Source organism: Rousettus aegyptiacus, unplaced genomic scaffold, assembly GCF_014176215.1.
Source record: "Rousettus aegyptiacus isolate mRouAeg1 unplaced genomic scaffold, mRouAeg1.p scaffold_m13_p_11, whole genome shotgun sequence".
Classification (NCBI taxonomy): Eukaryota; Metazoa; Chordata; class Mammalia; order Chiroptera; family Pteropodidae; genus Rousettus; species Rousettus aegyptiacus.
The window spans coordinates 17,301,517-17,314,397 of NW_023416286.1; the positions used below are offsets into that span (position 1 = coordinate 17,301,517).

Below are 12,881 nucleotides of genomic sequence, written 5' to 3' on the forward strand. Positions count from 1 at the left end.
ATACAGCAGAACTTCCAAAAGCTAGGCAATACTGAGAAGTAAAACAGATTAAGACAGGAGTTCAGATAATGATTCCTAAGAGGCCAGGGATTTTGTTGTGCAAGCAGGAAGGAATAAGACAGGAAGAAGTGCTCTGAAACAGAGGCTGGACGCTAACAAATGTCAGCACATTAATACTCTTTCTGATTCTGGGTTTCTGGGCTTGGGTTTAAGATAACTGTTCTCACACAGCTAATGTAAGAATTTTGGATAATGAGAGTTAACTGCATTTTTGACTTGTGTTAACTTGATAAAATTTAAATGACCTGTAATTCTTCCTCATTATTTTAGCTTTCAGAAATGGTTGTGAGCTACTTATTTGTTACCCAGAAAAAGACTGCTGTCTCCTGCCAAGCTCAGCATCGGGGAATGTCTTTAATGGACTGCTCTGCTAAAACCTGGGCATCATACTCCCCTCAGATCCAAAATGGAGCTCGAAGTCTGGCCAAGTGTGAATTTAGTAGCCCACTCAAATGTAAAATGCAACCAATGAGGTTCTCCCCTTTCCCGCTGTAAGCTTACACTTCTTGAGACCTCCACTTTCTTGGTTTCAGAAGAACTGCCATAGTTAGACAAACTGCCTACGACCCCAAACAACCACAACTTATCAACAGTTGTTTTGCTTCCCTCACTGTTTCCATATTAACCCTGAAACTACCTGGATGACAGAGACACTGATGAGACACTGATGATAAGTTTGTATAGTGCCTCTAACCTGCCAAAACACATTCACACACACACTGCTTCACGTCCTCCTCTCAAAATTCAAATGAATAATGTCTAAAACGAATCCTTCCATTACTCCAGCCTGCTCCTCCTACCACGTTGCCTGACTCCTGGATGCTACTACTATACATTCTGCTGATCAAGGCTGGTCAAGGCACAAACCCAGAAGTCCTCCCTGACTCCTCCTGACATCCGTCCAATCACAAAATGGAGTTGGTTCCACCTCCAAATTGCTACTTCTTTCTAGCTCCATCTCCTAAGGTCTTCTGCCTAGACCACTTCAGTAGACTCCGTGAACCTGGCCTTAACTTCTCCGATATACTCCACACTATGGTAATTTCTTGCTTCAAAATTTGCTGATGCTCAGATACCATTGGTTAAGTCCAAACATAACATCCTTCACCATCCAAACCATGCCCAGTATTCCCACCCCATTACTTCCTTACTAAATCCGTTCCTGGCACCCTATACTCTGGCCAAACTCAACTCGTTGGCACTTCCTGCATGTGACAAACTTTTCCATACATCCATGCCTCTATTATGATGCTACTCTGGTGTATCCTTCACCTTAGAGGTCACTTCCTCCAGGAGAGTGACACAATACCCACCAATCCATACTCCCATCCAACCCAGGCCAGGTGATAAACTTGTCCTGAGCATCAACAGAAAACCCAGAGTTCACTGCCATTAGTCCTTACTGTTATTGCCCTATTTGTCATTTGCTCCCATCAGACTGGCAGCTAAGTGAGGGAAAGAATGATGTATTATTTAAAAGTATTCTCAGAGCCTAGCACCAGTGTTCAATGTATGCTTAATAGATACTCAATAAATGCTCCTTAGATCGATATAAGTATAGGTTTTATGTAATTTTCCAAATGAGAAATCTGAGACAGAAAGTAGTTAAAGTCATGGACTAATTCAAAGAAGAACTGAGACTAAGGCCCAAGCCCCATGAACCCTGGCCCTGCAGGAGACAGGCCATCACATTTCACTGGCTGGAATGTCAAAGACAGAACAACCCAAAGCAGTAGAGGATGAGTATTGACAAATGAAAGCAAACTTGAAACCCCTTACGACCCACATGGAATAAACATTACTTTCAGTGGCCTTTACGCAGCTCAGCTTCATTCTCAGACAGATCCCCAGCCTTTCACACAGCCATCAGCCTGATTTCAAAGGCTGGATGCCATACCTTTTTGCTCTGTCACGTGTTGAAGTAACTTCTCAAGTTCAGGAAGTTTCAGCAACAAGATGCAATTCGGAAACATGTCATCCACCACAACTTGGTCGAGAGGCTGAAACTTTCCCTGAAAAAAAAAAAACTTCAGTCAGTCAGAATGCAAGCACACCATTCAACAAACACACATCAAAAAAAAAAAAAAAAATGTTACCTCATAGCTGCATTTTTAAACTAAGTTCAAAGCCACTTGTTCCACCTAAGAAATCTCCACACTGGGACAGGCTCCATAACTGACTCTCAGCTCCCTTTAGGAAACTCTTAAAAGCACTGGAGTTCTATCCTTAGGGGTATAGTCACTGGATAAAATAGGGCAGCAAAATTCTGGAAAAGCATTGGAAACTATGGAAAGTTGCAAAGATGGTAGAGACTGCTAGGGTATTCAATTTGAAGAAGAACTAGCAGAAGGCCACAGGGCAGGAGTCTTGACCGTCACCAGGAATAAGCCCAGGTCAAATACAGAGCATGTTATCTCCCCTCCCCTCCTCACTCCAAGACCTTAAACACCACAACAAAAAGAAAAATACCAAAGTAAAGTCTACTTCTATCAGAGCTACCTGACAACACTTCCAAATTTAGACCATAATAAAAGAAAAGATGGCTAGAGGGATAAGTGCAATAAAGGTGCAGACACATTAAATGAGGCTCAGCTAGATAAGTGTATATGGGCCTCGTGGCCAATGGCCCCGAAGTACAGAATCACAGAAATGCAGAATATTCTTCTTCTCGATTAGGTTTAGGTTTTCTTTACTAGTGGCATGAGATAAATCTGTCTAAATTATCAGTTACCTGACTTGGGGATACCAGACTTTGTAAAAGGTGTATGGTTTTGCCCATATCCCACTTCTAGCTCACTCTGCTATTCTGTGTTAGTTACAGCTTCATTCGAAGACAGAAACTTTGTGTCTGTGTGATCTGTTTTCTTTATGCAAATGCAGCTTTCTTTAGTTTTACGGGGGGAAATCTTCTCATTCATTCAGTAGCACGTGTGATAGCTTATACTTTCTGTTAGGTTAACAAGTGGTAAGAGCCTCAATTTAAATGTTCTATTTTTCCTTCAGATAATAAAAATAATTTACAGATTTCCCAAGTCTTACTGTCTCACTATCTTTAGATTTCTACCTTAATCTATATTCCTCCATGACCAACCAATATTTTAAACAATTAACTACTTTAAAACAATATTCTACTTATATATAATGGACTAGCACATTGACATGATATAATAATTTCAGAATTAATGTTTCATTTGTTTCCTTTACCATATATGTATATGTATGTACATACACACACACACACACACACACATACACACACAAACACATACACATAAAAAAGGAAATTTAATAAACAACTTGCTTCAAATATAAATTTAATAACAGTTGGGACTGCCAAAATAAGGACTTATTTCTTCTGATGTTAAAATAAATCTTACGATTAAAAAAGAATAGGTCAACATTTTAAAAGCATGTACTGATATATTTTTTTTAACTAAATAAGAAGAGATCACATCTAAAATGTAGGGAAGGAAATACCTAAACATTTCATGAGTTTCTTTAAAGGGCATTTCTAGTATCTGAGAAGAGAAAATGGTTTAAAATGAAAGCCAACCATCACCTTGGGCAGGATTTCTGCTTCATTCTGCATCTGTCAACCCGAATAAGCCATAGCATCTCCAAAGATTCCCAGAAGGTCAGAGTGAGGGTTGGGGGGTTTAAATGTTCATCAATATAGGTACTAAGTCTGGCTGGTTGCTTTTCTCTGTTAATGCATCCTAGAAAACAAATGTGAACTCAAGTTTTCAACCTCCTCCCAAAATACTGCCAAGCTTTCCTGGAGGTGACTAGAACCATTTGTGGTCATTTAGAGACCCGTGGCTTACTAGCCTCACTGCTGGTATGTCCTACCTAATTATACTGGCTACCACGGTAGCATCCAGATAATAAAAAAACATGATTAAACTAAGGAATAAAACTTCACCAATTCACACAAAAGCACAGAAGATGTAGGAAAGGAAGGAAATAGAAGAAGCTAAGCTGTATCAGGAGAAAGCATGACATAAACCTTTAAGTCAGTTTTATCACTTGCAGTATTTATATCAAACTCAACTGATATTCCCACAAAACAGAAGTTTTAGAAATGTGGTGTAAGGACTAAATAAGATGAACCCATAAGCATTTAAACTGTATGCAAAAATGAGAGTACAAAAAACTAGATTCTTCTAAGTTGTTTAAGTAACACTTATTCCTTAAAGTTGTTAATTCAAAGGTTTTCAAACTGTGGTTGGCAGCTCCCCAATATCCTTTCAGGGGCCCACAAGCTTACAACTATTCTCACAATAGAGCTAATGCTACTTGTGTTTCCACTGCGTCAACATCTGCACTGATGATTCCAATGCAAAGGTGGGTAAAACCACTGGCTCCTCGGCATCCATGGCTCAGGGTGGTGACAACAACTGTCCTGTAGCTACTGAGCCCCTCACTGCCATGCATGAGCAGTTAAAAAAACTGGCCAGTTTCACATAAGGATATGCATGATCAGGAGTAAGAACAAGTCCTTTTATTTAAATCTCAAACCTTGAGTGCAAGTCTTTTAAAATACTCTGTGTTGAAAGTAAAGTGTCACTAACGAGCTCCTGCCACCTATCAAGGTGCAGGATTATCTCCAGGAAGAACACTGTGTAACTATTGAGTTGAGAACTGAACTAGCTGCTTTGATCACAGATATCACTTTACCTGAAAAAAATAAATAAATAAATAACCCACTATGAACTATGGCTATTCAGACTTGGGTACTTGAGAGAACATAAATGTAGTGAATCTGTCACTTCAAGGGAAAGATGAACAGTGTGTGTAGCCAGTGATAAAATTTTAACTTCCAAGCAAAACTTAGTATTGTAGAAAGTTTGTATCTGTGATTATGACAGCTTCCCAGTACTTAAAGAGTGTTCTGATAAGATCAACAGTGATATTAACAAAGGTATGTGTGTGTGTGTAATAAGATGTGTCAATATTTGGAAAATCTGTATAATTCGGTGAAATATTTTTCAAATGACCAATGCGTGATATTACAAAGTCATACATGGGTAAAAGATGCATTCTCAGTACAAGACAGACAATAGATTTTAATGTAATAGGGCATGGAAAGTTCATTGACCGGGTTTCAGATTCCACACTGCAAGTGACTTTGAAGAAATGATGCTTTGTTGATTTTTGCAGTGTTAAAGGAAAACATCCATAATTGTTTGAAAAGGCTTTTATACTACTCCTCCCTTTTTAAAATACCTATCCATGTAAGACTGCATCGTCTTCGTAAACTTTCAACAAAACAATAGATGAAAACAGGCCAAATGCAGTAGCAGGCATGAGAATCCACTTGTCTTCTATTAAGCCAGACATCAGAGAGACTTGCAAAAATGTAAAACAATACCACACTCTCCACTGAGTTTTGTTGTATGTTTCACTGAAAATGTGTTTTTTATGTTAACATGTACTGAGCGTATTTTTTTTATTTTAAAACAAATTAATAAAATTATTTTTAAATTTCTCAGTTTTAATTTATAACGTAGTAAATACTGACAGATAAAACACACAGGAATAAAAAGTCGTTTGGGATCCTTAGTAATTTTCAGGAGTGTAAAGGTATCTTGAGACCAAAATGTTTCAGAACCTCCAGCTGAAACTATTACTATTAATAAACTCTATCTTTATATTACAAAGAAAAATTCTGTCCATCTGGAATTCCTTAAGACTCACCTAGAGCTTTCCCAGTAATGAGCTTTTTACTAGACATCCCCGTTTACCTACTTCATGGTCTCTCACAAATAAGAAAATGAAAGACATTATCTTCTTTCTTCTTTTAGGCTCTGAGGTCAATTTTTTAAATATTTGTATTGTATTTCAAAACCAATGAGTACGTAGTGACAATATTTTCATTGCTAGGCTATGTCAAACAAGTAAGGCATACAGCATAGAGGATTAGGCAATTCTCAGAAGTCATGGGTAAACTACTCCAAGATTAAGGTGGAGGTTCTCAGGGCTTGCTAATCCATACCAACACATGTGATGATACGTGTTCAATACCAGCCACGCTAAATCTGAATTGTGGGAAATCTATATTTGGCTCATTAAAAGGAGAGAGAGGAAACAAAGCAAAAAACAATTTTCTGTTTCCTTACTGTTTTTATCCCAAATTGGGAAACTCACCTCTTTATCAGCCTTAATAAGGTAGTGGAGGAGCAGAAATAGAGGGTCCATGGGTGTGGCAATGTGGAGAAGACCTCCTACAGATTAAAGAGAGGAGAAAGGGAATTAATGTCTGGAAAGTCAATTTAGTCATTTCATCTTAATCCCAATGTGGAAATCACTTATTGAAAAATGTATGTGAAATTCCAAATTCAGAAGTTCTTACACAGGCCCAAGATTCTATGTGATTCTCTCAAAAGGCAGAGTGTGGTCCACAAGATTTTACTCCAAAGAGCTTCAAATCCCTGTGTGTAAAGGAGAGCCAAGACACTGAAATCAATCTTTAACTTCCCATTTCTCTTTAGAAATCATTTTTAACAGAGGCCCTTCCCACTGCCTCAAAAAGGCAAGAGTTGGGAGAAATACAGACAGAATGTGAACCACACAAACAGAGGAAACCAATATAAATCTATCTATAAAACTGTAGTAAAATGTAATTTCCTGTGCTTTTGAGGACAAAGCCATGGGAAAGCAATATCATTCTCTCTGTACACAGCTCCTTCTACAGTCCATGGACCAATAGTTCTAAACTGCCAATGACTCCAAGTTCAGAGGTTGTTACCCTCTCAAGATCCCACCCTATCCCCCACCCCAAAGAAACAGGCAAGAAGGCAGGAGTCTAACAAGACTGAGCCTAAGATGTTTAAAACTCTGCAGTAAGATTAATGGTATCCTCCAGGCTGAAAGGAAAAAGGCAGGTCAAATAAACTAGCCTATCTATTCCCTACACTTCTTTATCATACTCCCCTTGAAGCATCTTGGATTTCCTCTTCCAAAGAAATGGAATAATTCTTAATTCAGAAATTAAGAATAGGTTTCTGGCCTGAAAACAATATCCTGTTGCCCATTCTTAAAAACAGCTTTTTCATCAAGGTTTTAAGTTTAAAAAGAAGACACTAATAATAATAATAAAAAAAAAGCAAGTACCTTTGCTGTGAACCTAAAACTATTCTAAAAAATGAGGTCTACTAAAAAAAAAAAAAAAAAAAAAAGACGGGGAGGTACCGACTCAGTCCAGGAGAAGAGGTGATCAATATTTTCCAGTTTCATCTGGATATTACTGTGTCTATCTATCTAGACCCCAACTGCAAGTGTACATATTACACTGGAAGTTGGAACACTCATATCTATATGCCAAATGGCGTAGCAGCAATAATAGAAAATATATATGTTCCAAATAGAGGCTATACACAGACTACCACTGCATTCTGGCAACTGAAAACCACTTTAATTCTTCTCATGCACATAGGTATGTGAAATTTATCAGCAGCATGAAACCCTTCTGGAAAGTCTCAGAAGAAAAGCAAAGTGGCCTTTCTACTTAGCACTAAGTAGTGACACACACTGTCAACAGAAAGCAGAGGACTAAGAAAGAAATGAAAAGCGCTCTCTGGAATCAAAAACAACAGGCAGAGGGAATGCAGAGTGCCTCAACTGTCCTGTGATCCCTCCCTACACCCCACCTCAGAAAAACATGTGGTCCTTTTTCTTTCCAAGCTAATGCTACTCCAAATTAAAGGATCATGAAAAGAAATAGGCCTTTGGTGTTTGGCGGGGGAATGTTTGGGGGGTGGGTAGCAATATAATTTATATTAAAAAGAATAAAAATTTTCTTGTTCTATTCTATTTTAGAAGCTATATTCATATCCATTTTCAAGGAAATAATATGTTAAAAACTTGAAAATCCTCAAATGTAGCTAAGAGCAGAGCAAAATATACAGTCAAGACGATGTGTGCTCCATGGTACAAAGGTCGTCTGCCTGCCGACGAAGGGTATTACCAGCGTTTCAGGAGAGAAATCAGTCGTTAGGCAAAAATTTCCTACTATTTAAGACTTATGGGTATTGATAGAAACTTACTCAAATTATTTTACTTTTCTCCTTGATTAAACCCTGGTTTGATGCCAAGGAAGAAAAAACCGTGGACCAGACTCCAAACCAGGAGGATAGACCCATACGTCTGGGAAGGATGGAATAGAGTATGTGTTTAGTTAATGGAAATATATACACCAGTCACTTACCTGATTGAACTGATTGATTTATAAACCAAGAACGGTGTTTTTCCTTGAACACTTTTATTTCAAACAGCTGCTGTAGACACATATTGAACAAGTAAAGGGCTCCTTCGCCTGTTAAGACAAATCTGTTTCTTATTTGTAAGTTTTCACACCCACACAAAAAAATCAAAAGACTATCCAATAGTTCTGAGGAATGTTCCTAATATGAACATAAACATACCCTAGATATATATTCTATACAAACCGACTCCAAGGAAAGCTTACAGCTATTATATACAGATGTTTGTTTTCCAGCTCTATAATCCTCACTGAACTTAAAACTAATAAATAATAAAATGCAAATCATTTATCGTAACTGCTGCCAAGCCTCACTGAATCCTCCAGCAGATCAGGAGAGAAAAACCCATCCCTAAACTACCCAAACCTAACGGCTTAAGTAGATGAACTGAGCTGGCATGTGGGTCCCTGTCTCCACGGCAGCGTGTGGCCCCTACATACAAGCACCAAGACAGGGACTGAGCCTGCAGACCCAGAAGGCCAGCTGCCACATGCTGGGTGTGTGCCCTTGGGGAACTTACATAAACTTTTCTGTGCCTCTGTTTCCACACCCGTAAAATGGGAGCAATACTGAACCTACCTAGAGTTTTTATAAGGGTTAAAAAGAGAATACATGCATAGTTCTTAAAAGAGTACCTGGCACATAGTAAGTGGTCATCAAATATTAGTCTTTATTTTATCTGTAGTCAATGTAGCAAATGCAAATATTTGTTCCTCTGTCATCTACGTACATTTAGATAAAAAAGAAATTAAGATAAAAAAGAAATTTATAAGGAGCTTTCCATTTTTTTTGTACCTTCTGTTAAATGCTTTAGAAATTTTACTGCTATTAAAACTTCTCTTGAAAAAATACTTCTCACCTCAACTTAATCATATGCATAATTAAGAGTTCCAAATAACATAGAAGACCAATATCTTTTAATTTCATTTTGAGGATAAGGAAATTGGGAGGAAGCCAGAAAGTTTTTCCTCTCATTGCTTTTATTATATGTTTTTCAAACAACCATAATAAGAAGGTACAACCCACTGGCTTCTCCCTCAGTAGTATAGTCTGCAGGAGAATGTTCTAATTTACTAAGTATCAGGTTATCTACTCAAAACCTTATAAAATTAACAATAACCGTAACACATAAATCTCATGTTCTTAATAGAAAAACAGATAGAGATAAATAATATCATCGATATTACTATACTATATCCTTATGCTATATTTTAATATTTTGCCTAAAAATGAGAAGGCAAAACAGAAAATACACTGAATATGAAGTTAAAATAAGATTATTTCTGATAAAATATGTACCTCTTCAATATACAATACTTTTAATACAAAGAAAAAAAAATCACCCATGACAGGAAAAAAATATACTACTTTCTGGTCAGAACAAAATAAGAAAAGTACAGCTAAAAACGAAACTATTCATAATCTTGGCATGCCAAGTAATACCCTCCCCTCCCCCAGTTGTTTATTTTACAACATAAAATGAATATAAATGGAGGCTAATTACTCTAAGAAAAGTTGGCTTAAGAAAGCCAAATAAAATTAACTTGTTCTTAGAGAGAAATCAAACTAGCTACTTTTTGTTTTGCCATCATTTCTGATGAATGGACGAAAATTATAAGAATAAATAAAAAATGTTTGGGTGGAGTGAGAAAACTAGTAATATCATTAGCTTGCTTTTGTCACCCTGTCATGCCATTTTACCTTTAAGCTATCTGGTTAGAACAAATGTACAAAGGCAAGTAAGTATACATACACTTTTCAGCCACAATGTTTAAAAAAACGTTCAAGTTACTATTATCAGAGGTGAGGAGAGGGGTAGGGAGAAGAGCTTACCTAAACACGGGTTAACCAATTTTACAAACATAAGCCCACTTTTCATCTTCTTTGAAGCATCTTTTAAGTATTCTGAAAAGAAATGGTGAGTTTGTAAAATTAAAAGATGTTTGTTGTTTCTCTTCTAATTTACTTTATCCTGATTTTCTTTCTTCTAATTATATGATTTTTCTTCCTAAAAATTTTAACTCAATCCTATTGCTTAGGAGCAGTGTGATCTTGAGCAAATTACCAATTTCCCTGTAAGGTGCAGTGAGGGGTTTAGGTTGTTTTAATTTGTTTCTTTGACAAATGATGAGGAACAGAACTTTAAGTTAGATGGCCTGAGTTATAACCTTGGCTCAACCACCTGGTAGCTTTGTCATCTTGGGCAAAGGTCTTCATAACTGGTCTCAGTTTTAACATCTATAAAATAATTTATACCTGCCTTTCAAAATAATTAAATTAGCTAATCTTCTGAAAGTTCTTAACATATTCAGAAAAACAGAAACATATAATAAATGATAGTTCTTATTACTAGTATTATTTTTATTGTTACTATTATTATGAAATAGAACATTTCAAAAATATTTCCTAGATATATTTTTTGCCCCTAATTGTGAATCCCTTCGTGTCCTCTGCACATCTTTCTTTTACTACTTATGAAGAGTCTTTACACAGTAAGAATATGAACTTTATTTTTAATGGTTTTTTTTCTTTTGCCATTTAGAAGATATAAAATCTTTATGTAATCATATCTATATTTTCCATATGGTTGCATCATTTGTGTCAAACTTAGAAAAGTCTTCTCTTTCTCAAGATTATGTTAATTGACTACATTTTCTTCTAATATTTTTAGATGATATTTTTAACCTATCTGGGCTATATCTGAGTATAAGATATGGAGAGAAGATCAAACTTTAATTTTTTTCCAATGAGTTGTCCAGTTTTCTCTATACCATCAACTGAATGACCCACCATTAAAATAATTCTTATGCTAAATGTTTAAAATACATTTATGGGTCTGTCCATGAACATTCTGTTTTGATCCATTAATCTGTATCTATAATAGTATTAGTATTTCAATAATCACCATAGCTTTAAAATACATTTAGTATCTTGTGAGGTAAGTTCTCTTATGTTTCCTCTACAATATTTCATTGCCAAAGGCTTAATCACATAATTAAAACATAAAGACCATGAACATTTTATTTACATCCTCCATACATTTTGAGTGGCACATTGGTAGAACTCTAAATTGCTTCCAAAAGGAACCAGGGGGCTCTGAACAATAAAGGAATAGAGCAACAACCTCCTGAAGAGCAAATGAGAAAGCTTCGTGGAAGGAAAGGAATTTTAAGTCCCTTGTATTTCCTATGGCCCCCACTCCCTCCATCCCACTTCAGATCTCCACAAACTTATACACAGCAAGCATGTTTAGAAACTGGCTTACTCATAAATGGTTAAAATACAATTTTTTTTCTGAAAATAATAGTGACATTAAATACATGAAAAAAACTAATTTTGAGATTTTCACTTGTAATCAAATAGAATAACAGGAACCAAATTTACCCTCCCACTTGAAGCAACCAAAAATAAATAAATAAATGGCAAAATATACCAAACAACTATTTCAAGATGCTGGATGTTGAGCCATGTAGGGCGGTAATCTCTGAGAGATGAGGAACAAATGAGGTGAGCCCTGTGATTGTCCCAGCTACTGCCTTCAAAGAGTTTCCAGGCCATGGTGCATAATGTGGGGTGCTGAATAAGAGAACCCAGCTGAAACCTGGCCGACTCCCTGAGTTGAAGAGAGGTAACTGAGAGCTGGAGTTCACAGGCCAGCATATAGGAAAGAAGAGAATTACAAAGAAAGGAAGCCTCAGAGATCTGCAAAGGGCACTGCTTGAGTATTCAGTGGAGTACTGATCAATGCATGCATGTGATGTAACTACCTGAGGGATGGGAGGAAAACCACCTGAACAGATGACAGGGAATAGTACTCACGTTCATTCAGGGCCTTGATTTGGGCCTATTCCCAAATCACAATCAGAGAGCATTGGGTAGAGTCCTCAAAAAGGTCCTGCCTCAGTAATATGGAACGAATAATCACAGACTAAAAGCTGCTCTGGCTTCACTGAACTAGTTTTAAAAGTAAGACCCAAAAGGATCGAACTGTTTCCAAGTACCTTCACTGTGTCCCAGACTGAAACCAAGATTATTTATAGGAATACAAAAATATTAACCAGCCAAAGTTTGGCATCTAATCAAATATTACAAGGCATTTTAGAAGCAGAAAAGGACGGCCTATAATTAGGAAGATAAAGAAATCAATTATTGAGGAGTATTGATATTAGATACAGATGTCAGAATGGACAGACAAGAGCATTAAACACAGCATTCCTCATATACAAAAAGTTAAATAGACACAGAGAACATTTTTTTAAATGACCCAAGTTGAGATAGGATTAATGGAAGAAAAAAAATGTTAATAAACTTTAATACAGAACAATAGGAACTATCTAAAATGAAAACACGCATACAAAAAAATTAAAGATAAAAAGTATCAGTGAACTGTGGGACAACCTCAAGCGTCCTAATAATACAGATGTAATTAGAGTTCCTGAAAGGGAGAGACAGGGACAGAATAAATATTTGAAGAAAGTATGGGTGAATATTTTCAAATTTGGTGAAATTTATAAACCCACACATTCAAGATATTCAATAACCTCAAAGAAACAGGAACAA

General features: G+C 36.6%; 1 protein-coding gene across 5 annotated transcripts in view; it reads right to left on the minus strand.

The window, feature by feature from the left end:
* Positions 1-12,881, minus strand: part of RNASEH2B (ribonuclease H2 subunit B) — a 59,950-nt gene that overhangs the window by 28,309 nt on the left and 18,760 nt on the right. For 3 of the 5 annotated variants that reach the window (XM_016143086.2, XM_016143088.2, XM_016143087.2), the window contains exons 2-5: positions 10,155-10,226; positions 8,267-8,374; positions 6,208-6,284; positions 1,958-2,072 (exon numbers count right to left, since the gene is read on the minus strand). In XM_016143086.2, the coding sequence (XP_015998572.1) occupies positions 1,958-2,072; positions 6,208-6,284; positions 8,267-8,374; positions 10,155-10,226 (372 nt within the window). Of the gene's footprint in view, positions 1-1,957; positions 2,073-6,207; positions 6,285-8,266; positions 8,389-8,956; positions 9,010-10,154; positions 10,227-12,881 lie in introns of those variants that run through there. The other 2 variants (XM_036228530.1, XM_016143083.2) reach the window with 2 other exon arrangements.